The 25,206-nt window shown below is 52.2% G+C and overlaps 1 protein-coding gene across 3 annotated transcripts in view; it reads right to left on the reverse strand.

Annotated features, from left to right (window-relative positions):
* Window positions 1-25,206, reverse strand: part of rrp8 (ribosomal RNA processing 8) — a 128,759-nt gene that overhangs the window by 91,655 nt on the left and 11,898 nt on the right. For 2 of the 3 annotated variants that reach the window (XM_031897461.1, XM_031897462.1), the window contains exon 6: window positions 24,593-24,699. In XM_031897461.1, the coding sequence (XP_031753321.1) occupies window positions 24,593-24,699 (107 nt within the window). Of the gene's footprint in view, window positions 1-24,393; window positions 24,491-24,592; window positions 24,700-25,206 lie in introns of those variants that run through there. The other variant, XM_031897463.1, reaches the window with a different exon arrangement.

The raw sequence follows: 25,206 nt of genomic DNA on the forward strand, positions 1-25,206 counted from the left end.
GTCTCTCTGTGACCGCTTATTTCTGATGTCTCTCTGTGACCGCTTATTCTGTGATGTCTCTGTGACTGCTCATTCTGTGATGTCTCTCTGTGACTGCTCATTCTGTGATGTCTCTCTGTGACCGCTGATTCTGTGATGTCTCTCTGTGACTGCTCATTCTGTGATGTCTCTCTTTGACTGATTCTGTGATGTCTCTCTGTGACGTGATGTTCTCTGTGACTGTTCTGTGATGTCTCTCTGTGACCCTCATTCTGTGATGTCTCTCTGTGTGACGCTCTTCGTGATTCCTGTGACTTATTCTGTGATGTCTCTCTGTGACCGCTTATTCTGTGATGTCTCTCTGTGACTACTCATTCTGTTGTCTCTCTGTGGACTACTCATTCTGTGATGTTCTCTGTGACCGCTCATTCTGTTATGTCTCTCTGTGACCGCTCATTCTGTGATGTCTCTTGCGACCGCTCATTCTGTGATGTTCTCTGTCTGTGACTCTCTGTGCCGCTCATTCTGTGACTGATTCTCTCTCATTCTGTTCATTCTGTTGATGTCTCTTGTGACATTCTGTGATGTCTCTCTGTGACTGCTCATTCTGTGATGTCTCTCTGTGACTGCTATTCTGTGATGTCTCTCTCTGTGCCGCTCATTCTGTGATGTCTCTCTGTGGACCGCTTATTCTGTGATGTCTCTCTGTGACCGCTTATTCTGTGATTGTCTCTCTTGTGACTACTCATTCTGTGATGTCTCTCTGTGACTACTCATTCTGTGATGTCTCTCTGTGACCGCTTATTCGCTGATGTCCCTCTCTCTGCGACCGCTCATTTGTGATGTCTCTCTCTGTGATGTCGCTCATTCTCTGTGATGTCTCTCTGTGACCGCTCATTTCTGTGATGCTCTCTCTGTGACCGCTTATTCTGTGATGTCTCTCTGTGACTGCTCATTCTGTGATGTCTCTCCTGTGACCGCTTTTCTGTGATGTCTCTCTGTGACTGCTCATTCTGTGATGTCTCTCTTGACTGCTCATGTCTGTGATGTCTCTCTGTGACCGCTTCATTCGTGATGTCTCTCTGTGACCGCTGATTCTGTGATGTCTCTCTGTGACCGCTCATTCTGTGATGTCTCTTTGTGGACCGCTCATTCTGTTGATGTCTCTCTGTGACCGCTTATCTCTGTGATGCTCTCTCTGTGACCGCTTATTCTGTGATGTCTCTCTGTGACTACTCATTCTGTGATGTCTCTCTGTGACCGCTCATTCTGTGATGTCTCTCTGTACCGCTCATTTCTGTGATGTCTCTCTGTTCATTCTGTGATGTCTCTCTGCGACCGCTCATTCTGTGATGTCTCTCTGTGACCGCTCATTCTGTGATGTCTGTGACTGATTCTGTGATGTCTCGTGACGCTTATTCTGTGATGACTCTCCTGTGACACTTATTCTGTGATGTCTCTCTGTGACCGCTCATTCTGTGATGTCTCTCTGTGACGCTGATTTCTGTGATGTCTCTCTGTGACCGCTCATTCTGTGATGACTCTCTGTGACCACTTATTCTGTGATGTCTCTCTGTGACTGCTCATTCTTTGATGTCTCTCTGTGACTGCTTATTCTCTGATGTCTGTAGGTACAAAGGGGCCGTGCCCAGACGGTGCCTGTAGATGCCCTGCTGGTTGCTGCCTCAGTTACCTACCTGGGGGCCCTACCGTGGCACCGCTGTTGTGCCCTATGGCGGAAGTGGCAGCGCCTGTGCCAGGGTTCTGAGGGTTCTGAGGGATCTCTGGAGCCAGATGATGTGAGTGAAGCTCTGGATGGTTCTGCCCAGGACTCAGCGTTGCCCCTTGTAGACATGTTGAGCTCAGGGGCAGAAAGTTTGCAATGGGGCAAACACAGGCACCTGGGAGACCTGGAGTCTCAGACTCGGGCAGTTCTTCTTCGGCCAAGTGGCCAATATTCGTCCCACAGGCTTCCCCTCATGTTGGACCCAGACCAGCTGGGAGAGGACTGGCTGAGAGTCTGCTGGGAGGTCCGGCACATCACAAGGGGGGCACCTTGTTGGACAGAGGTGAGCGAGCGTTGTTCTTTGGGGGGGGGGCAAGTGGGATTCACTGAATATAAAGTTACACCCCCCTGAAAAAGGTTTTTATTTAAAAAAAGAAAAAAAAGGAGATAAATCCTGTCGGAACAATTCCCAGTTATACAAAGAGGTGGGAAAAGAAGGGAAAACCAACCTGCGCGTTTGCATCTCCGCACGGCCCCCTTTAATAACCAATTTGCATTGTGGCTGCATTTCAGAACCGACCAATCACATTCAGTCAATCTGAAATAGTCCTTATTAGCCACCTACCTCAGTGAAAGTGGCTCTGATTGGCTCAGAGTCTGGCTATTCCTGTAGGGTTTATTCCTTCTTGGGCTCATTACCCCCAAAAGCCTTGGGCCACAAAGAAACTTCCAGAACATGAAAACATGGGAAGGTACAAGCAGGCAGCTGGGGGCGAAAGTCTCAACTCCGAAACATCCCATGAGTACGAATAAAAGACATAACAAGTGGAACAATTATGGCGGACAGAGACAAAGATTCAGGAGAGGTCCCTCCATGACTGTATGGGAAGGAAACAAGGAGACTACGTTGGTCCGGGGCCACCAACGAGGACAGCAACAGCAACATGGAAGAGCCTCCAGCTTCTGAGATCTGTGGGGAACCTGAAAGAGAGGTTGTGCCCAGAAGATGCCCTCAGTGAACCTGAAGAGGAGTTGTGCCAGAAGATGCCCTCAGTGACCTGAAGGGAGTTGTGCCCAGGAGATGCCCTCAGTGACCGAAGGGAGATTGTGCCCGGAAGATGCCCTCAGTGACCTGAAGGGAGTTGTGCCCAGAAGTGCCCTCAGTGACTGAAGAGGAGTGTGCCCAGGAGATGCCCTCAGTGACCTGAAGGGAGTCTGTGCCAGAAGATGCCCTCAGTGACCTGAAGGGGAGTTGTGCCCAGAAAGATCCCTCAGTGACCTGAAGAGAGTTGTGCCCAGGAGATGCCCTCAGTGACCTGAAAGGAGTTGTGCCCAGAAAGATGCCCTCAGTGACCTGAGGGAGCTGTTGCCCCAGGAGATGCCCTCAGTGACCTGAAGAGAACTGTGCCCAGGAGATGCCCTCAGTGACCTGAAGAGAAACTGTTGCCCAGGGAGGATGCCCTCCAGTGACCATGAAGAGAAAACTGTGCCCAGGAGATTGCCTCAGTGACCTGAAGAGTAATGTGCCCAGGAGATGGCCTCAGTGACCTGAAGAGTAATGTGCCCAGGAGATGCCCTCGGTGCCAGAAGGATGCCCTCGGTTGCTCAGGAGATGCATTTGACAGATCTGGGAACATCTGGCATGGGAGTGATCCAAAGGCTGCTTTAATCAAGTATTAGTTTGCGGGGGGGCCGTCCCTAAATGGCCCCCAGGTTGTTGTGATTTCCTTTTTTGCCTCATTTCTCACTGAACCTTTTTCTGGTTTTCCACTTTGTTTTATACATGGGAATAAGTTCTGACGGGATTGTTTTTTTTGTATTATGTCTTATCCGGGGGGGGGGTGACTGTAGCTTGAGGGGCAGAAGGGTATGTATTAATCCACCAAAAAATAATCCCCAGGGGGGGGGGGTTGACTTGTAGCTGAGGGCCAGAAGGGTATTCATTATTCCGGGGGGGGGTGGACTGTAGCTGAGGGCAGATGTGGGAATGGATTATCCGGGGTGGTGACCTGTAGCTGAGGGCAGATGGGAATGTATTATCCGGGGGGGGGGGGTGACTGTAGCTGATGGCAGATGGGGAAATGTATTATCCGGGGGGTGACTGGAGCTGAGGAGGATGGGGTAGTTTTTTATTATCCGGGGCGGGGCGGTGACTGTAGCTGAGGGCAATGGGGTATGTATTATCCGGGGGGGGGGGTGACTGTAGCTGAGGGCAGATGGGGTATGTATTTCGGGGCGGGGGGCGGTGTGACTGTTAGCCTGAGGGCAGATGGCGGGATTGTATTATCCAGGGGTGACTGTAGCTGAGGGCAGATGGTGGGTATGTATTAACCGGGAGGCGTGACATGTAGTGAGGGCAGAAGGGTATGTATTATCCGGGGGGGGGGTGACTGTAGCTGAGCGGCAGATGGGCAATGTATAACCGGGGGGGTGACTGTAGCTGGGGGCAGAGGGGTATGTATTTATCCGGGGGAGGGGGGTGACTGTAGCTGAGGGCAGATGTGGGTATGGTATTATCCGGGGGTGACTGTAAGCTGAGGGCAGATGGGTATGTATTAACCGGGGGGTGACTGTAGCTGAGGGCAGAAGGGGTATGTATTATCGGGGGGGGGGGGTGACTGTAGCTGAGGGCAGATGGGGAAATGTATTAACCGGGGGGTGACGAGCTGGAGAGGGCCAGATGGGGATGTATTAACCGGTGGGTGACTGTAGCTGGGGCAGAAGGGTATGTATTATCCGGGGGGACTGTAGCTAGCGGCAGATGGGGAATGTATTAACCGGAGGGTGACTGTAAAGCTGAGGGCAGATGGGGTTTATGTATTTATCCGGGGGGGGGTGACTGTAGCTGAGGGCAGATGGGGTATTAATTATCGGGGGGGAGGGGTGACTGTTAGACTGAGGGGGCAGATGGGGAATGTATTAACCGGGGGGCGGGGACTGTAGCCTGAGGGCAGATGGGGTATGATTCACGGGGGGTGACGTAGCTGAGGCAGATGGGGTATGTATTATCGGGGGTGACTGTAGCTGAGGGCAAAGAGGATGTATTTATCGGGGGGGGAGGTGACTGTAGCTGAGGCAGATGAGGGTATGTATTATCCGGGGGGTGCACTGTAGCTGAAGGCAGGCGGGTATGTATTGATCCGGGGGGGGGGTGCACTGTAGCTGTGAGGCAGATGGGGTATGTATTAACCGGGGGCGTGACTGTTAGCTGAGGGCAGATGGATGTATTAACCGGGGTGTGACTGTAGCTGGCGGCAGATGGGTATGTATTAACCGGGGGTGACTGTAGCTGAGGCAGACGGTGGTATGTATTATCCGCGGGGGGTGACTGTAGCGAGGGCAGATGGGGTATTGTATTATCCGGGGGTGACTGTAGCTGAGGGCAGATGGCGGTATGTATTATCCGGGGGAGATGACTGTAGCTGAGGGCAGATGGGTTATGTATTATCCGGCGGGGTGACTTAGCTGAGGGCAGAGGGGGTATGTGGTTATTTATCCGGGCGGTGACTGTAGCTGAGGCAGATGGCGGTATGTATTATCCGGGGGGTGACTGTAAGCTGGAGGGCAGATGGGCGTATGTATATCCAGGGGGTTGACTGTAGCTGAGGCAGATGGGGTATGTATTATCCGAGGGGTGATGTAGCTGAGGGCAGATGGGGTATGTATTATCCAGGGGTGACTGTAGCTAGGCAGAGGGTATGTATTATCCGGGGGGTGACTGTTACTGAGGGCAGATGGGGATATGTATTATCCGTGGGGGTGACTGTAGTGAGGCAGAAGGGTATGTATATTCCGGGGGGGGGGGGTGGCACTGTGAGCTGAGGGCAGATGGGCGTATGTATTATCCCGGGGGTGACTGTAGCTGAGGGCAGAAGGGAGTATGTATTATCCGGGGGGGGGGGGGGGTGACTGTAGCTGAGGGCAGAAAGGGGTATTGTATTCATCCGGGACAGGGGGTGACTGTAGCTGAGGGCAGATGGGGTATGTATTATGCCGGGTGGGTGACTGTAGCTGAGGCAGAAGGGGTATGTATTATCCGGGGGGTGACTGTAAGCTGAGGGCAATGGGTATGTTATTATCGGCGGGGTGACTGTAGCTGAGGGCAGATGGGGTTATGTATTATCCGCGGGGGTGAGTGTAGCTGAGGGCAGAAGGGATGTATTATTCCGGGGTGTGCTTGAGGCTGAGGGCAGAAGGCGGTTATGTATTATCCCGGGGGGGGGGAGGCGGTGACTGTTTAGCTGAGGGAGATGGGGTTATGTTATTATCCGGGGGGGGGTACTGTAGCTGAGGGCAGATGGAGGAATGTATAACCGGGGGGGTGACTGTAGCTGAGGGCAGATGGGGTATGTATTATCCGGGGGGTGACTGTAGCTGAGGGCAGAGGGCGTTGTATTATCCGGGGGGCGGGGGGGGTGACTGTAGCTGAGGGCAGAGGGGGTTATGTATTAATCCGGTAGGGGGGGGTGTGACTGGAGCTGAGGGCAGATGGAGTATGTATTATCCGGGGGGTGACTGTATTCTTGGGGCAGAAGGGGTGATGTATTATCCGCGGGGGGGGGGGGTGACTGTAGCTGAGGGCAGCAAGGGGTATGTATTATTCCGGGGGGGGGGGGGGTGACATGTAGCTGAGGGCAGATGGGAATGTTTACCGGGGGGGGGGGGGTGACTGTACGAGGGCAGATGGGGTATGTATTATCCGGGGGGGGTGGACTGTAGCTGAGGTGCCAGATGGAGGTATGTATTATCGGGGGGGGGGTGTGACTGTAGCTGAGGGCAGAAGGGGTATGTATTAATCCGGGGGGGGGGGGTGACTGTTTAGTAGCTGAGGGCAGATGGGGAAGTATATCCGCGGGCGGTGACTGTAGCTGAGGGCAGAAGGCGGTATGTATTATCTGGGTGGGGCGGTGACCTGTAGCTGAGGGAGAAGGGTATGTATATCCGGGGGGGGGGGGGACGTAGCGAGTGCAGAAGGGGTATGTATTATCGGGGGGTGACTGTAGCTGATGCAGAGGGGTAGTATTAATCCTGGGGGGGGGGGGGGTGACTGTAGCTGAGGCAGAAGGGCGTATGTATTATTCCGGGCGGGGGCGGGGGTGACTGTAGCTGAGGGCAGATGGGGTATGATTATCCGGGGGGTGACTGTAGCCTGAGGGGCAGATGGCGGATGTATTATCCGGGGGGTGACTGTTAGCTGAGGGGCAGATGGGGTATGTATATCCGGGGGTGACCTGTAAGCTGAGGGCAGATGGGGTATGTATTATCAGGGGTGGACTGTAGCTGAGGCCAGATGGGGTATGTTATTCTCCGGGGGCGGTTGACTGTAGCTGAGGGCAGATTGGGTAGTGTATTATCCAGGGGGGTGACGTAGCTAGGGCAGATGGGTATCGTATTATCCGGGGGTGACTGTAGCTGAGGGCAGATGGGGTATTATTATCCGGGGTGGTGAACCTGTAAGCTGAGGGCAGATGGGGTATGTATTATCCAGGGTGGACTGAGCTAGAGGCAGATGGGGTATGTATTATCCGGGGGTGACTGTAGCTGAGGGCAGATTGGGGTATTGGTATTATCCGGGGTTAGTGAGTATAAGGGAATTCTCTTTACTTTACTGCAGAGCTGTGTGTGCGTGACGCATGTTCGCCGCCTGCCTGGGAGGACCAACCATATAAATAAAATCAATAAATACGAATGCGCAGCACAGGAAAGGTGAGTGCTCCTTCTATCCATCATATCTTCTCCAGGGAAACAATGTTCTCATCAACGTAAAAAACAAAAATGTTTAGTACATTGTGCAGAAAAATTACAGTGCTATTTCCAGATTCTCTATTATGTATATATCTCTGAATGAACTGTATATATCTCTGAACGAAAACTGTATATATCTCTGAATGAACTGTATCATAATCTCTGAATGAACTGCTATATTATCTCTGAATGAACTGTATAATATCTCTGCGTGAGGGTACAGTGGGAATTGAACTGTATATATCTCTGCTGAGTCAGTGGGAATTGAACTGTATATATCCTGCTGAGGTACAGCGGAATAGAACTGTATATATCTCTGCTGAGGTACAGGCCGGGAATGAACTGTATATATCTCTGCTGTGGTAACAGCGGGAATGAACTGTATACATCTCTGCTGATGGTTACAGCCTGGGGAATGAACTGTATATATCTCTCTGTTGGGTACAGCCGAGAATGAAACTTATATTATCTCTGCTGAGGTACAGGCGGGGAATGAACTGTATATAATCTCTTGCTGAGTATAGCGGGAATGAACTGTATATATCTCTGCTGACGGTACAGCGGGAATTGAAAACTGTATATATCTCTGCCGAGTACAGCGGGAATGAACTGCTATATATCCGCAACACAAAACAAACCGCTGATACCGGGAATGAACTTATATCTCTGCGAGTTAAAGCGGAAATGTGAACTGTATATATTCTCTGCTGAGGTACCAGCTTGGGAATGAACTGGTATATATCTCTGCTGAGGTACAGCGCGGAATGAACTGTATTATATCTCTGCTGAGGCGTACAGCGGAATGAACTGTATAGATTCTCTGCTGTGTACAAACAGGTGGAAGAAACTGTATAATCTCCGGCTGAGGTACAGTGGTAATGAACTGTATATATCTCTTGCTGAGCATACAGCCAGAGGGAATGAACTTATATATTCTCTCTGAGTACAGCCTAAAACGAATATGACCCAAGGACAAGCGGAATGAACTGTATTATATCTCTGCTGAGTACAGCCGGAAAAATCTGATATACTTCTGCTAGGTACAGAGTACAGTGGGAATGAACTGTATACCCTATACATCTGAATGAACGATAACTCCGAATCAGCGGAATGTAAACTGTTATATATATCTTGCTGGTGGAACAGCCGGATGAACTGTATATTACCTGCTACCAATTGAACTGTATATATCTCTGCTGTGTAATCCAATGAACTGGCTATATATCTCTGCTGACGGTACAGCGGGAAATGAACTGATACTCTCTTGAGGATATAGCGCGGAATGACTGTATATATCTCTGCTGAGGTACAGCGGGGAAGAACTGCTAAACGCAGGTACAGCGGGAGATGAACTTATAATCCCAGGTACAGCATAAGATCATATATCTCTGCTGAGATCAGGGGATAGAATACTGTAATATATCCTCTGCTGAGTAAAGCGGAAAAAGAACGAAACCGCTGAGGCAGCGGAATGAACTGTATAAATCCGCTAGACAGCGGGGAATGAACTATATATCTCTGGCTGAGGTACAGCGGCGAATGAAACTGATATATCTCTGCTGTTGTGTACAAGTACAGTGAGTATGAACCTGTATATATCTCTGCTGAGGTACAGTGGGGAATGAAACATGTATTATATCTCTGCTGAGGCGTTTACCAGCGGGAATGAACTGAGTATATATCTCTGCTGAGCGTTTACAGCGGGATGAACTGTATATATCAATCTCTTGCTTGAGGGCTCAGCCGCGGAAATGAACTGTATATATCTCGCGAGTGTACACGGAAAACAAGCACCGCGAGGTACAGTAGTATCGAGTGGGAATGAAACTGATAATCGTCTCGAGGTTACAGTCGGGATATAACTGTATATATCTCTGCTGAGGTACATTTGGATATGAACGTATATACTATCTGCTGAGGTACAGTGGGAGATTGAACTGTAATATCTCTTGCTGAGGTACAGTGGGAATGAACTGTATACTTCTGCTAGACAGCGGGAATGAACTGTAAATATCTGCTAGGTACAGCTGCGGAATGACTATATATATCTGCTGAGGACAGTGGAATTGAACTGTATATATCTCTGCTTGAGGTAACAGTGGGAAGAACTTGTATATATCTCTGCTGAGGTTACAGTGTGGAATGAACTGTATATTAATCTCTGCGTGACCGGGAATGAACTGTATATATCTCTGCTGAGTTACAGTGGGAATGAACTGTAATATATCTGCTGACGACATGGTAATGAACTAATATCTCTGCTGAGGTACAGCGGGAATGAACTGTATATATCTCTGCTGTGGTACAGCCGGACATGACTGTATATATCTCTGCCGACGGTACAGCGGGAATGAACTGTAATATCTCTGCTGAGGACACGGGGAATGAACTGTATATATATCTCTGAGGTACAGCCGGGAATGAACTGTATATATCTCTGCCTGAGGTACTGCGGGAATGAACTGTATCATATCTCTGCTGAGCGTAACAGCGAATGAACTGTATATATCTCTGCTGAGTTATAGCGGAATGAAACCTGTATATGATCTCTGCTGAGGATACAGCGGAATGAACTGTAATATATCTCTTGCTGAGGTACAGCCGGAATGAACTTGTATATATATCTGCTGCAGGCTACAGTGAATTGAAACTGTATATATCTCTTTGCTGAGTACACGGGAATGGAAACTGATATTATTATCTCTTGCTGAGGTACAGTGGAATGAACTGTATAATATCTCTGCTGAGGTACAGTGGGAATGAACTGCTATATATCTCTGCTGAGGTACAGCGGGAGAATGAAACTGTTATATATCTCTGCTGGTGGTAAGCGGGGAATGAACCTGTATATTCTCTGCTGAGGGTACAGCGCGGATGAACTGTATATATCTCTGCTGAGGTACAGCGCGGACATGAACTGTATATATATCATGCTGAAGGTACAAGCGGGAATAAACTGTATATATCTCTGCTGATGATACAGCGGGAATGAACTGTAATATCTCTAGCTGAGGTACGCGGGAATGAAACTGATATATCTCTCTGAGGTACAGTGGGAATGAACTGTATATATCTCTGCTGAGATACAGCGGGAATGAACTGTATATATCTCTGCTGAGGTTAGCGGGAATGAACTGTATATATCTGCTTTGAGGTACAGCGGGAATGACTGTATAATCTTCTGCTGAGGTACAGCGGGAATGAACTGATATATATCTGCTGAGCGTGACAGTGGGAATGACACTGTATTATATCTCTGCTGAGGTACAGTGGGAATGAACTGTATATATCTCTGCTGAGGTACGTGGGGAATGAACTGTATATATCTCTGCTGAGGTACAGCGGGAATGAACTGTATATATCTCTGCTGAGGTACAGTGTACAGGTTTTGGCTGGAGCTTCTCCCGGGGTATTTGTAGGTAACAAATGTTCTCTTCTCCCAGCGTTGGTGGGTACTTGTTACTCATATGGAGAGGAATGTGTCTGCGTTGGATCTAATTACCCAACTGTGCGCTAGTGCAAGGACCATGGAGGGTCTGCAGACTGTGGCCCTACGAGCCGGGGGAATGGTACCTGGTACCTCAGCCCAGCGGGATCATATCCCTTAAAGGAAATTCCCGCCTCCTTTCAGCTGTATCTCCAGCACTCGCCTCCCATTGACCGCCCTTAAAGAAGGTAAATGTGTTTATATATATAAAATTAAAGGGACAGTGGCAGGTTCTGACTGTTAGACTCTTGGGGCCCCCCGGCCAGTGAGCCCCTGAAAGTGACCTGCTTGGGGCACTACTCTGATAGGCTGCAGGACAAATGTAAACAGTGGCCCAGCCTATCAGAACATTGCCCCGCCTCCAAGCTCTGCTGTCACTCATGAAGCTGCTTTTTCATTGGGGAGTTTTCCAAGGGCAGGGCAGGGTTAAACAGGCAAAGAGACACATTTTTGTTAAAGGACATGTAAACCCTACATAGCCTCACTATTAACCTTTTGAGCAACCGGATGAGTGGCAGGAATTTAAAGGAACACCCCCCCCCCCGCAGAATCCTGCAATCTGTTTGTCCCATGTGGCTATCCATATTCTTCATTTCCCAGGGTGCCACAGCCATGTGACCTGTGCTCTGATAAACTTCAGTCTCACTTTACTGCCTGCGCTGCAAGTGGAGTGATATCCCCCCCCTCCCCCCAGCAGCCGATCAGCAGAACAATGGAAGGGAGCAAGATAGCAGCTCCCAGTAGGTATTCAGAATAGCACTCAATAGTAAGAAATCCAAGTCCGGCTTGGGACTCCTCCAGTTACATGGGAGTAGGAGAAAACAATAGGTTTAGCTGAAAGCAGTTCTAATGTGTAGCGCTGGCTGAAAGCTCAGACTCAGGCACACTTTACTGCTGCGCTGCAAGTTGGAGTGATATCCCCCCCCTCACCCCAGCAGCCGATCAGCAGAACAATGGGAAGGGAGCAAGATAGCAGCTCCCAGTAGGTATCAGAATAGCACTCAATAGAGAAATCCAAGTCCGGCTTGGGACTCCTCCAGTTACATGGGTAGGAGAAACAATAGGTTAGCTGAAAGCAGTTCTAATGTTAGTGCCGGCTGAAAGCTCAGACTCAGGCACACTTTACTGCTGCGCTGCAAGTTGGAGTGATATCCCCCCCCTCACCCCCAGCAGCCAATCAGCAGAAACAATGAGAAGGGGAGCAAGATAGCAGCTCCCAGTAGGTATCAGAATAGCACTCAATAGTAAGAAATCCAAGTCCGGCTTGGACTCCTCCAGTTACATGGGAGTAGGAGAAACAATAGGTTAGCTGAAAGCCAGTTCTAATGGGTAGCGCTGGCTGAAAGCTCAGACTCAGGCACAAGGCACTGAGATGGCGCCTACACACCAATTTTACAGCTACAAATACATTTGTTGGTTCAACAATAACATTTTACCCAGAGTACCCCATACAAATCATCACAGAATCTCTTTAAAGATTTTTAAAGAGGCTGTTCCTGATTTTTGCATGATGGGTTTACATGTCCTTTAAAAATGGGTAAGGGGGGGTACAGTGCCTTTATTTTAGGGGAGGGGCCACAAATGAACAGAAATGTGTTTGGATCCCCCAGAACTCGGTTCAGCCTTCCTGAAGGAGGTGAATGTAATGGACCTAAGTCTGAGCCCCTCGGGAATAAGAGAGGAAGTGATGAAGATGCTCTTGGCCAATCAGAATGAGCTGGACAAGAATCGGACTCTGAGTGTCAGATCCCTGCAGCTGCGCCAGGAGATCCAGCAGGTTCAGGTGAGTCGCTGACTCCTTAGGAAGGTTCCTGGGATATTTAGGGGGTGCAAAGGGGAACGTCACCCAAACACAATTTAAGGGCTTTGTGGGTTAGGGTTGGTGGGTGGGTTGGTGGGGGAATAGGGTTTGGGTGGGGAATAGGTTGGGTAGGGGGGTGGGTGGGGGTGCGGGTATAGGGTTGGGGGGTTAGGTAATAGGGTTGTGGGAATAGGGGTGGGTATAGGGTTGGGTGTGGGGAATAGGGTGGGTGGGAATAGGGTTGGTGGGGTATAGGGTTGGTGGGGAATAGGGTTGGGTGCAGGTTAGGGTTGGTGGGGATAGGGGTTGGGGTGGGGGGTTAGGGTTGGGGTATAGGGTTGGGTGGGGGATAGGGTTGGTGGGGGTTAGGTTTGGGTGAGGGAATAGGTTGGGTGCAGGGTAGGGTTGGGTGGGGATAGGGTTGGGGGGGTTAGGGTTGGGTGGGGGAATAGGGTTGGGTGGGGAATAGGGTTGGGTGGGGGAATAGGGTTGGGTGCAGGGTTAGGGTTGGGTGGGGAATAGGGTTGGGTGGGGAGGGTTAGGGTTGGGTGGGGAATAGGGGTGGGGGATAGGGTTGGGTGGGGGGAATAGGGTTGGGTGGGGGGAATAGGGTTGGGTGCAGGGTAGGGTTGGGTGGGGAATAGGGTTGGGTGCGGGATAGGGTTGGTGGGGGAATAGGGTTGGGTGGGGGATAGGGTTGGGTGGGGAATAGGGTTGGGTGCAGGGTTAGGGTTGGGTGGTTAGGGTTGGGTGGGGGAATAGGTTGGGTGGGGGGTTACGGTGGGTGGGGAATAGGTTGGGTGGGGGGTTACGGTTGGGTGGGGAAATAGGGTTGGTGTGGGGAAAAGGGTTGGGTGGGGAGGTTGGGTGGGGGAATAGGGTTGAGGGGGAAATAGGATTGGGTGCAGGGTTAGGTTGGGTGGGGAATAGGGTTGGGTGCGGGGTTAGGGTTGGGTGCGGAATGGTTGGGTGGGGGAATAGGGTTGGGTGGGGGTTAGGCGTTGGTGGGGAATAGTGGGGTGGGGGTTAGGGGGTGGGGAATTAGGGTTGGGTGGGGGTGGGGGTTAGGGTTGGTTGGGGAAATAGGGTTGGTGGGGGAATAGGGTTGGGTGGGGGAATAGGGTTGGGTGGGGGAAATAGGGTTGAGTGGGGAAATAGGGTGGGTGGGGAAATAGGGTTGGGTGGGGTTAGGGTTGGGTGGGGGGTTAGGGTTGGGTGGGGAATAGGGTTGGGTGGGGGAATAGGGTTGGGTGGGGGAATAGGGTTGGGTGGGGGAATAGGGTTGGGTGGGGGAATAGGTTGGGTGCGGGTTAGGGTTGGGCGGGGTTAGGGTTGGGGGGGAATAGGGTTGGGTGCGCGGTTAAGGTTGGGTGGGGGAATCCTAGTGGATCCATTTAGCGCACCTGGTTACCAGACCAACTAGGGGGTGCAGAATTAGCTGTAAATGTTTATTATTCCAATAAATATAAAAAATGAAGACCAATTGCAAAATGAAATCTCATTGTCTCTCCCGTGCCAGGCCTCCTTGCTGGACTTTGCCATTACTTGCCCGTGCCCTCTCCCCAAGAGCCCAGACTTCCTGCTGAGGGTGTCCGAGTGTGAGGGCTCCGAGCTTTCCCTGCGCCGATCCCTTAGTGAGGCGGAGTCACTGCTGACCCAAACCAATCAGAACCTGGAAGCCTGCGGCACGGCTGCATCTGCCCTCTGCTGTCTGGGCTCTAAGTTACAGGAGTTGGCTCGCCTCGCCCCACACTATTCCTTCTCGCCAGGGAGGGTTCTGCGCTGGGCTCAGCGGGTTCTTCAGAGCGAGGAATGGGCACAAGCGGCCAGAGAGGGGAAACCTGCAGAGAAGGTTCTGATCCGAGGGGTTCTGGCCCACGTATTGCCCACAATCGCACCAACAGACAGATATATCCTGCGGCTCTTGCTAGCCATTGGGCAACCATCGGCCCTGGAGTGGTTGTCCTTCTTGGGGCTCCTGGAATGCTCCGGCCAAGTGGGGTCACCCTCTTGCACCCAGAGGCCACCGTGGGTGGGTGCCCAGGCCTGGGCAGAGCTGGGCCAGTTGGAGAGGGTTCCCCAGTTCCAGGGCATTCGGGCCTCCCTGGCTACACATGGCAGTCAGTGGCAAGAGTATTTCCGACTGGGCAGTACGATTATTGGGCCGGTGCCCTCCCCCCACTTTGGCCACCTGACGCCCTTTCAGAAAGCCATCCTGTGGCGCATCATGCAGCCGGGGAAACTGGGCCTGGTACTGACCCAAATGGCTTTATGTGTATTGGGCCCAGAATCCCAGGAGGACTGGGAAGAGCCGGCCGATCTCAGCTCCCTGGCGACCCCCCACGTTCCCATAGTGTTCCTGCTCCCCAAGCCGGAGCCACATGCACCCCACTTTCAGCCGCTGCCCCAGATCCTACAACTGGCAAACAGCAAAGGGAAAGAGGTGAGTAGCCAAGGGGCCACTTACTGCCATATTAATTCCTATGTACATTGGTTACTACGTCATTAGCCCCCATATTGCACCCACCCAGCCCCACCCTCATTGTGGGGCAATAAGTGCTGTTCTGCCCCAGGACTTACTCAGCCCCATAGTGGGAGGGGCCAGGCTGCCTGTATGTTGGCAGGGAGTGGCACACTCTCCATGGGATGACACTTTGTTCATTTCAGGTAAAAGTCTTCACTGGGGGGCAGAACTGCTCGGGGGCAGAAGTCAGACAGTTATTTATCACTTGCCGGCAAGAAGGCCATTGGCTGGTTCTCAACAATTTGCACCTAGAGGATCCCCCATTGGACCACAAGCTGCAATATTCTGATGGAACCCAATCAAGGTGACAGGACAGTCATTTATAACTTCTGTATTGCAACCTGCTCCAACCTTCCATCAGTTGTCTTCTTACTCGCCCTCCTACCTACCCCTAGTCTGTTCCCCACAGCCTCCACCCACTCGCCCCTCTGCCCTCGTCCCGCCCACTCGCCCCTCTGCCCTCCTCCCGCCCACTCGCCCCTCTGCCCTCTCCCGCCCACTCGCCCCTCTGCCCTCCTCCGCCCACTCGCCCCTCTGCCCTCATCCCGCCCACTCGCCCTCTGCCTCCTCCCACCCACTCGCCCCTCTGCCCTCCTCCCACCACTCGCCCCTCTGCCCTCATCCCGCCTATTCCTGATCTCATCAATTCCTTCCATCTGAATAGATTCTAGAGTAAAGGTTCCATTTGGACCCTCACAGCAGTACTTTGTTTTTCCCTAGGGGATTCTGTACCCCCGAGCCCTGATTATCGACTCTGGATAATAATTCAAGAGGATTCCCTGAACTCAATACCAGGTAGAGCTGGGGGGGGGGGGGGGGTAGTGGGTGCCACATTTATTGGCCTGGGCACCCAGGGGCCTCCTTTCTGGAGTCAGTATTTCTCAGAGAACTGTTCCACTAATACTGCCCTGTTACTGTACAAGAACAATAGGTCCCAGCAGAATAGTGAGCTCAGTAGTAGTAGTTAGTAGTGGTTAGTAGCAGTAGTGATTGAGTGTGGGTGCCAGGGATAGAATAATGGGGTGCAGCTTCCCCCTAATCTCTGTCACTGGCAGGAGATGGAGTCACGTCTTGGGAGTGAGAATTAGATTAGAAGGTCGGAGGTGATAACTTGAGGGGTGAAGTGTGGGGCAGCGCTACCAGGGGGCTACTGTATGATGCCAGGACAAAATGGGGGACCCAGAATAGATTGGGGTCACTCAGGAGAGAGCTACATGTTTCCAAGTAGAAGAGGAAAGAGGGTGAGAGAGAGGGTGGTAGAGGAGGAAGAGGGTGAGGGGTAGATGAGGAGGAGGAAGAGGAGGGTGGGGGGTAGATGAGGAGGATGGGGGTAGATGAGGAAGAGGAGGATGGAGGGTAGATGAGGAGGAGGAAAGCGGGTGGGGGTAGATGAGGAGGAGGAGGAGGAGGAAGTGGAGGGTGGGGGGTAGAGAGGAGGGAAGCGGGTGGGGGGTAGATGAGGAGGAGGGTGGGGGGTAGATGAGGAGGAGGAAGAGGAGGGTGGGGGGGTAGAGGAGGAAGAGGAGGGTGGGGGGGATAGATGAGGAGGATGGGGGGTAGATGAGGAGGAGGAAGCGGGTGGGGTAGGAGAGGAGGAGGGTGGGGGGGTAGATGAGGAGAGGAAGAGGAGGGTGGGGGGGGTAGATGGGAGGAGGAAGAGGAGGGTGGGGGTAGATGAGGAGGGTGGGGGGGAAGATGAGGAGGAGGAGGAGGAAGAGGAGGGTGGGGGTAGATGAGGAGGAAGCGGGTGGGGGGGTAGATGAGGAGGAGGAAGAGAGGGTGGGGGTAGATGAGGAGGAGGAAGCGGGTGGGGGGTAGATGAGAGGAGGGAGGAAGAGGAGGGTACATAGGCCTCACACTGATCCCTGGCCTGTTTTTCCCCCGCAGTTGACATGAGATACTCGTGCCTCCCTGTGCCCGGGGGCCCCCCGTCCAACCTGCGCCCCATCCTGCAGCAGAACTGCCCTGAGTTGGAGGAGAACCTTGAGGAGCAGCCAGACAGGGTGAAGGCCCTTCAGCTCCTCCTGTTGCACAGTGTCCTGCTCCGGCGGCAGGGATATTCCCGCTCGGCCCAAACCCACTCCTACTCCTGGTACCGCTCCTTCCCTACTCTCCTCTGTTTGCTATGGCAATCACATAGAAATATCAGTCTATGGCCCTATATAAAGGACTAAGAGTGGGAGGAGCTAATGCTGGGATTTGCTGTTACAGGGGCAGAAAGGAGCTGCGGGGGGCTCTGCAGGCGCTGAGGAGGATCCACTCGCTGTGTGACGATTGGGGGGGCCCTCCAGTTCCTGATAGGTGAGAAATGGGAGGAGCCTAATGTAGTGGCTCAGTGGGAGGAGTCAATCCAACAGGACTGGAGTCACTTGTGGCCTATTTTATTATTATTATTTTTACATGCGGTAAAGGCTTTCAGTCAGTTACGCTATTTAATATGATTCTGTTTACAGAAACTAAAGGGGAAACTTCACCCAAAGAAATTATAATTTCTAAGCAACTTCCCAATCTGTATTCAATTGAATTGGGTATTGGGGAGTTGTATCAGGAGTCAGAACCAGCAGTGGCAGGGAAGGGAAAGGGACAGTGACAGTTACCATAAACTATAAACCCAGTGAGGAATGAGGAATGAATGGAATATTGGGAGTTGCTATCAGGAGTCAGAACCAGCAGTGCAGGAAGGGAGAAGGGGGACAGACACAGTTGGACAGTTTACAACATAACTATTAAACCAGTGAGAATGAGGGAATGAAGGGTATTGGGGAGGTTGTATCAGAGTCAGAAACCAGGCAGTGGCAGACGGAAGGAAAAGGACAGGACACAGTGACAGTTACACATAACTATAAACCAGTGAGAATGAGGAATGAATGGATATGGAGTTGTATCAGGAGTCAGAACCAGCATGCAGGAGGAAAAGGGACAGGTACAGTTACACATAACTATAAACCCAGTGAGAAGAGGGATGAATGGATATTGGGGAGTTGTATCAGGAGGCAAACCAGCAGTGCAGGGAAGGGAAAGGGACAGGACCACAAGTGACAGTTACACATAACTAAAACCCAGTGAGAATGAGGAATGAATGGGTATTTGGGAGTGTATCAGGAATCAGAACAACAGCAGTGCAGGGAAGGGAAAGGACAGACACAGTGACAGTTACACATAACTATAAACCCAGTGAGAATGAGGAATGAATGGGTTATTGGGGAGTTGTATCAGGAGTCAGAACCAGCAGTGCAGGGAAGGGAAAGGGACAGGCACAGTGCACAGTTACACATAACTATAAACCCAGTGAGAATGAGGAATGAATGGATATTGGAGTTGTATCAGGAGTCAGAACCAGCAGTGCAGGGAAGGGAAAGGGACAGGACACTGTGACAGTTACACATAACTATAAAACCAGTGAGAATGAGGAATGAATGGTTATTGGGGAGTTGTATCAGGAGTCAGAAGAACCAGCAGTGCAGGAAGGAGAAAGAGGGACAGTGACAGTTACACATAACTATAAACCCAGTGAGAATGAGGGAATGAATGGATATTTGGGGAGTTGGATCAGGATCAGAAACCAGCAGTGCAGGGGAAGGGAAAGGGCGACAGGCACAGTGACAGGTACACATAACTATAAACCCAGTGAGAATGAGGGATGAATGGGTATGGGGAGTTGTATCAGGAGTCAGAACCAGCAGTGCAGGGAAGGGAAAAGGGACAGACACAGTGACAGTTACACATAACTATAAACCCAGTGAGAATGAGAATGAATGGATATTGGGAGTTGTATCAGGGAGTCAAACCAGCAGTGCAGGGAAGGGAAAGGGACAGGCACGTGACAGTTACACATGAACTATAACCAGTGAGAATGAGGAATGAATGGATATTGGGAGTTGTTCAGGAAATCAGAACCAGCAGTTGCAGGGGAAGGGAAAAGGGACAGACACAGTGACAGTTGACCACCAGTAAATGTCAGACCAGCAGTGCAGGGAAAGGACAGCACAGTGAAGTTCCCTTTAATTGTGACAGACTTGAGATATTTCTAGTTATTAATGCGGAGCTGCCAGTGGTTCCTGACCCCAGTGCCGCCCTGTGTGTAACTGGCAGATTTGGGACAGAGTTGCTGGACCAGTGACTCAGGGCAGTAAAGTTCAGCAGATAAAGAAGAAAATTAATTTATACTTACTGAAATAGGGTATTTAGTTCTGCTTTGCCTTTTCTGCCATAAAGCAACACTGTGCTGCTGTATTTATGCCAGAAACAAAATGGAGACTGTAACATCAGTACCAGGATGTTCCACCCCCATTCTCCTCCCAAACTACACAGTATTTATCTAATTTATTACCCTTATAAACAATGCCCCAGGGCAATCGGCTGGCCTGTTCAGGTCGAGAATGTCTCTTTAGCCAAAGACCGTCTCCCTGAACCTTGGACCGGGACTCACTTCCTCTCAAGATCTCTCTCCGTGTCTCACTAGGGAGCGTTATATATGGGGGTCACATTGTGGATGAAGGGGATGCGCTGAGTGTCGCTGGACTGACCAACGAGTGTCTTCAAGATCCGGCAGGTCACCCCACCAACCGCGGGCCCTCAAACCTGCTCCAGGTGTTCCTGGGAAGAGCCAACTCAGGTAACTTGTCTATCTGCTCCTTGGGAAGCCCCCAGTTGGGCAACTCTTCTACTTGCCCTCTCTGGTCTTGGGAAGAGCCAACTCAGGTAACTTGTCTATCTGCTCCTTGGGAAGCCCCCAGTTGGCTAACTCTTCTACCTGCTCTCTCTGGTCTTGGGAAGCCCCCAGTTGGCTAACTCCTGCTCTCTCTGTTCTTGGGAAGCCCCCAGTTGGCTAAGCTCTCCAAGCTCTCTCTTGGTCTTGGGAAGCCCCCAGTTGGGTAACCCAGCTCTCTCTGGTCTTGGGAAGCCCCCAGTTGGGTAACTCTTCTACCTGCCCTCTCTGTTCTTGGGAAGCCCCAGTTGGGTAACTCTTCTACCTGCCCTCTCGGTTCTTGGGAGGAGCCCAGTTGGGGAACACTCTGAACTGGTTTTTGCTTTGCCTGGAAAGGCATCAGTTGAGTCACTGTTCTACCTACTCTGGGTTTCTAGAGAAATACACCAGCTGGGAGACTCTCCCACCCTTTTTTTTGAGTACTTCCAAGTACAAGGTGGGGCTTTTGATTTATAAGGGGGCACACACACACATATCTCCCATATGACATTTCCCCATTGCCCCTCTGCTGGCTAACCTGGCAGTTATGTGTCCTGCAGGTCATGGTTGAGCAGTATTCAGCGCAGCATTGAGAAAGTCTCACCAAGCTCAGAAGCAGCAGCTTTGGGCTCAGCGGAGGAGTTCCAAGCTCCACCTACCAAGCCTGTGGGCTCGAAGCGCTGTCCAAACTGCTCATTACACAGGATCTGTGGACTTCTGGTGCCAGCAATGTACTGAGTGACAGCACTAGAGACATCCCAGGAGAGGAGAGAGTCCAGCATCCAACACTCTCTGAGGGATCTCACTTGGTCCCACCAAGGTTACTGTGTTTGTGGGCCAAGAAGCACTGAGCCAGTGTCGTCCCTTCTCACACAGCTCGAGGGCTACTCCTCCTAGAGGCGGCAGCGGAAATGGAGGCTACACAAGAATTAGCCGTTCAGAGAAGGTGCTGCATAATCTATGATACACCCATGCAGGGGGAGCAGAAACACACAAGAGAGATCATGTTTGAGGGTAACAGTACGGGCTCGGAGGGTCAGAGAGACTGCACGGTGTAACCAAGTGGGGGGTCCTGGACAATATAGGAGAAGAGGTTTAGCGGAATGAAGAACAGTTGGAGTAATGGAGGCCCATTCAGAGTACCAAGCTGGTGAGAGGGCACAGCAGCCCTGAAGCAGATTCTTAGTCGAATGGGGACCTTACTCAGAACAGTTTTGGGTCACACAAGCTCCGTGCATAACAGTGAGGGAAAGCAATGTCCTTGTGATGCCACGTGGTGCAGCAAGTACGGAGACGTCTCTGGTGGGCTTATTGCCCAGGGGGTGGAATAAGTACGCGCGCCACTTGGTCTCTCTTCTCTAACTGACTGGGTAGAGGGAGCTTTCATCTAACGCTAAAGCTTTTGTTCAGTTATAGGTCTCCATTCTGCTGAACGTCAACTTCAACTTGAGCGCCTTCCAGATCCACATGGCTCCTAACAGCTTCATGAGCCAGAGCGTTGGCTGAGAGCAAAAAAGACTCGACAGGTACGTTCTGCACTTCAGGTACGTCCAGCCTTCCCGGTGTATTACCACCTACCAGCAATGACTGGGGTAAATTTCTGGGAAACTCTGGGCTAGCTGAAAGGAAGGGAAAAGCGGCTAAAGGTGCCCATAAAAGCAGAGGGTCAGTAAGACTTAGGCAGATATGGAAGACTTAAAAGGTTGGGCTCAGTAAGGATGGGCAGAATACAAGGTGGGCCAGTAAGGATGGGCAGAAGAGCAAGGTGGGCCAGTAAGGATGGGCTAGAAGAAGCAAGGTGGGCCAAGTAAGGACGGGCAGAAGGCCAAGAAGGGCCAGCTAGCAGAAGAGCAAGGTGGGCCGTAAGGACGGGAAGAAAGCAAGGTGGCAGTAAGGCCGGGGCAGAAGACGCCAAGGTGGGCCAGTAAATGACGGGCCAGAAGAGCAAGGAGGCCAGCTTAGCAGAAGAGCAAGGTTGGGCAGTAAGGACGGGCAGAAAGAGCAAGGTGGGCCAGTAAGGACGGGCCAGAAGAGCCAAGGTGGGCCAGTAAGGAACGGGGCGAAAGAGCCAAAGGAGGCAGTTAGCCCAGAAGAGCAAGGTGGGCCAGTAAGACGGGCAGAGAGCAAGGTGGGCTCAGTAAGGATGGGCCAGAAGAGGCCAAGTGGGCCAGTAAGGAGGGCAGAAGAGCAAGAGGCCAGCCTAAGCAGAAGAGAAGGTGGGCGCAGTAAGGACGGCAGAAGAGCAAGGTGGGCAGTAAAGGACGGGCAGAAGAGCCAAGGTGGGCCAGTCATGGACGGGCGAAGAGCCAAGGGGCCAGCTAAGCAGAAGAGCAAGGTGGGCAGTAAGGAAACGGGCAGAAGAGCAAGGTGGGCCGTAGGATGGGCAGAAGGAGCCAAGGTGGGCAGTAAGGATGGGCAGAAGAGCAAGGTGGGCCAGTTAGGGACTGGCAGGAAGAGCACAGGGTGGGGCCAGTAAGGCCGGGCAGAAGAGCAAGGTGGGCAGTAAGGACGGGCAGAAGAGCAAGGTGGGCAGTAAGAGACGGGCCAGAACGAGCCAAGGTGGGCCAGTAAGGCGGGCAGAAGAGAGCCAAGGTGGGCCACAGTAAGGGACGGGCAGAAGAGGCAAGGTGGCCAGTAAGACGGGCAGCGAGAGCCAAGGTGGGCCAGTAAGGACGGGCAGACGAGCAGGTGGGCCAGTATGGGTCAGAAGGGAGCTGACCTCCGCAGCAGAGACGGAGAACTACAGTTGAAGAATTACTGGTGGTGAAGATGTTTGGGCCGGGTTCTGGTCAGTTGGCTTTAGCGCTACTGTTCCAGGCTGGAGCTAAGCAAAGAGGCAGCGCTGAAGAAGATGGGGCAGGGACTTGTACAGAAAATACCCGGCCATCTGCAGTTCTAGGTAAAACCCAGTGATTTTAACTTTCATCTCTCTTATGTCCAGATCAAGCCAGAAGGACGAGGGGCAGAGTAAGGGCTGGGGGGTGTATTAGGGATCAGAGAAAGTACAAATAACAGTAAATGGCACCTTCTGATTTGGAGGTATCGGCAGGACCCGCCATTGCAGACACATGGCGCTCAGAGTCGGGGGCTGCACGTACAACACGCTCTAATGGGACACGTCGCCAGGGCTCTGCGTGCAAGAGAACTCTCTGCCCAAATATGTGCCCTGCACCAGACGTGTTATCGGGTTGCCCAAGGCACACAGCTACCGCGTTTACCACAGTGCCTTTGCTGCACCACTACTGTGCCCTGTGTATCCAGTGGGGATCGGGTGGCCGCGCGCCAGCTCAGAGAGGCCGCATCTGGTTCTTTCCTCTTCCCTCTCCAGTCATCCCGCTCATCTGTGTGGAGGCCAGCGCCGTGTACACGCACTCAGCCTCCTGTCACTGCCCACAATAACTGGGGGGCGGGAAGCACACACTGACAAATAAAGGGATTTCGAATTAAACTTGTAATGATTCGGCAAAACGTTTGGGGCCAATAAAAAAGCGGACAGAACAAGGTCAGCTTCTGGGACTAAGAATCTCAGTGGGCTGAGCCCAACAGGCTTCCCATTACTAACTATGGGGCCGGCTCCTTGGGGAGCAGAATCCTGGGGGGTGCTGGGAGGGACGGCTGCCCCCTGCTTTCTGGGGCTCTGGGTCCCAGTGTCTGTCTCCGGTTCTGACCCAAATCACCTCTTCTTATAAAGACAGGGCGCAGCTCGAGCCCCGGGTGCCTGACCCGATCCCGCGCGGCGCCGCTCTTGCTGAACTCAAACAGGAAGAAGTGACTGTTGTCCGTGTTCTGGGGGAACAATAAAGGTTTGGTTACTCCTTGGTGCCCTGGGGGTTCCAACCAATAGAGACCCCTTTCTAGACGGACTATGTCACAGAGATGTCCAGTAGGGGGAGGGGTTATTTGCTGCCCTGGGTACCCCCAGAATTAAACGTGTACCCAGATACTTGTAACCAGGCAAGGGCCACTCTCACCAAATAAAGATACACAAAGGGGTGCTTGATCACCCCAAAAATCAGTGTTGTACTGCACTCCAGCATAATGTGTACGAGACCCCTCAGATACCCCCTGCACCAGAATAAAACTGCCCCACTGGTGGGGCCCCTCAGACATATTTGTAGCCAATGGACTGGCAGGGACCACACTGCTCAGCTGGGCCAATCAGGGGGGGCTAAATGTTGGCAAATGTTAAGGTTTTAACCTGGACTGAACTCCTCCCTGCCATGAAAGTGACACCTTGGGGCTACTGGGGGTAACAGGGAGGAGCAGGAGTATGTGGGTGCCCCACTGTCCATCAGTTTCCAGCTTGGGGAGCAGTGAATAAACAAGGAACAAACTGGGGTGATTAGGCCTGAGCTTCAACCCCCAAATACTCCTCTATAACATAGGGCCACAGTATTGTACCCAGAATCCCTGGGGCAGGGGGTCTGTGGGCCCCCCCACTCACCTTCGTACGTTCTTAAATCCGCAGCTGAGACATTGCACTCAGGAACTGCCTGATGTCATCAAAACGACTGCTCACTTCAGCCAATAGCAGCACTCCTCTGTAAATACCAATGCAAGAATATAGTGAGAACACTGGGGGGGGGGGAGCAGGAAGGAAATTGGAATGGAGGAGGCGGAGCTAAGTGAGAGGAGGGACATACCCCGGGGTGAGGACTCTGTTCGCCTCCTGCAGGAACTCCCCGATGTTCTTCCCCATGAGAGAGAGGCAGAAAACAGCGATATCCACAGTCTCATCTGATAGGGGAACCTGCGGGAACAGGGGTACGGGGGTCATTCACTGGTAACGCCCACCCACGCAACCCTCCATTCGCCCACCCACCCACCCCGCAACCGCTCCCATTCTGCCGCCCACCCACCCACCCACGCAACCTCCCATTCTCCCGCCTACCCACCACCCACGCAACCCTCAACTTCCCATTCTCCCGCCTACCACCCACCCACGCAACCCTCCCATTCTCCCGCCTACCCACCCACCCACGCAACCCTCCCATTCTCCCGCCTACCCACCCACCCACGCAACCCTCCATTCTCCCGCCTACCCACCCACCCACAGCAACCCTCACCATTCTCCGCCTACCACCCACCCACCCACGCAACCCTCGCGCATTCTCCCGCCTACCCACCCACCCACGCAACTCCTCCCATTCTCCGCGCCTACCCACCCACCCACGCAACCCTCCCATTCTCGCCGCCCTACCCCACCCACCCACGCAACCCTCCATTTCTCCCCGCCCCGCCTACCACCCACCCACGC

This window comes from Xenopus tropicalis, chromosome 2, assembly GCF_000004195.4.
Source record: "Xenopus tropicalis strain Nigerian chromosome 2, UCB_Xtro_10.0, whole genome shotgun sequence".
Classification (NCBI taxonomy): Eukaryota; Metazoa; Chordata; class Amphibia; order Anura; family Pipidae; genus Xenopus; species Xenopus tropicalis.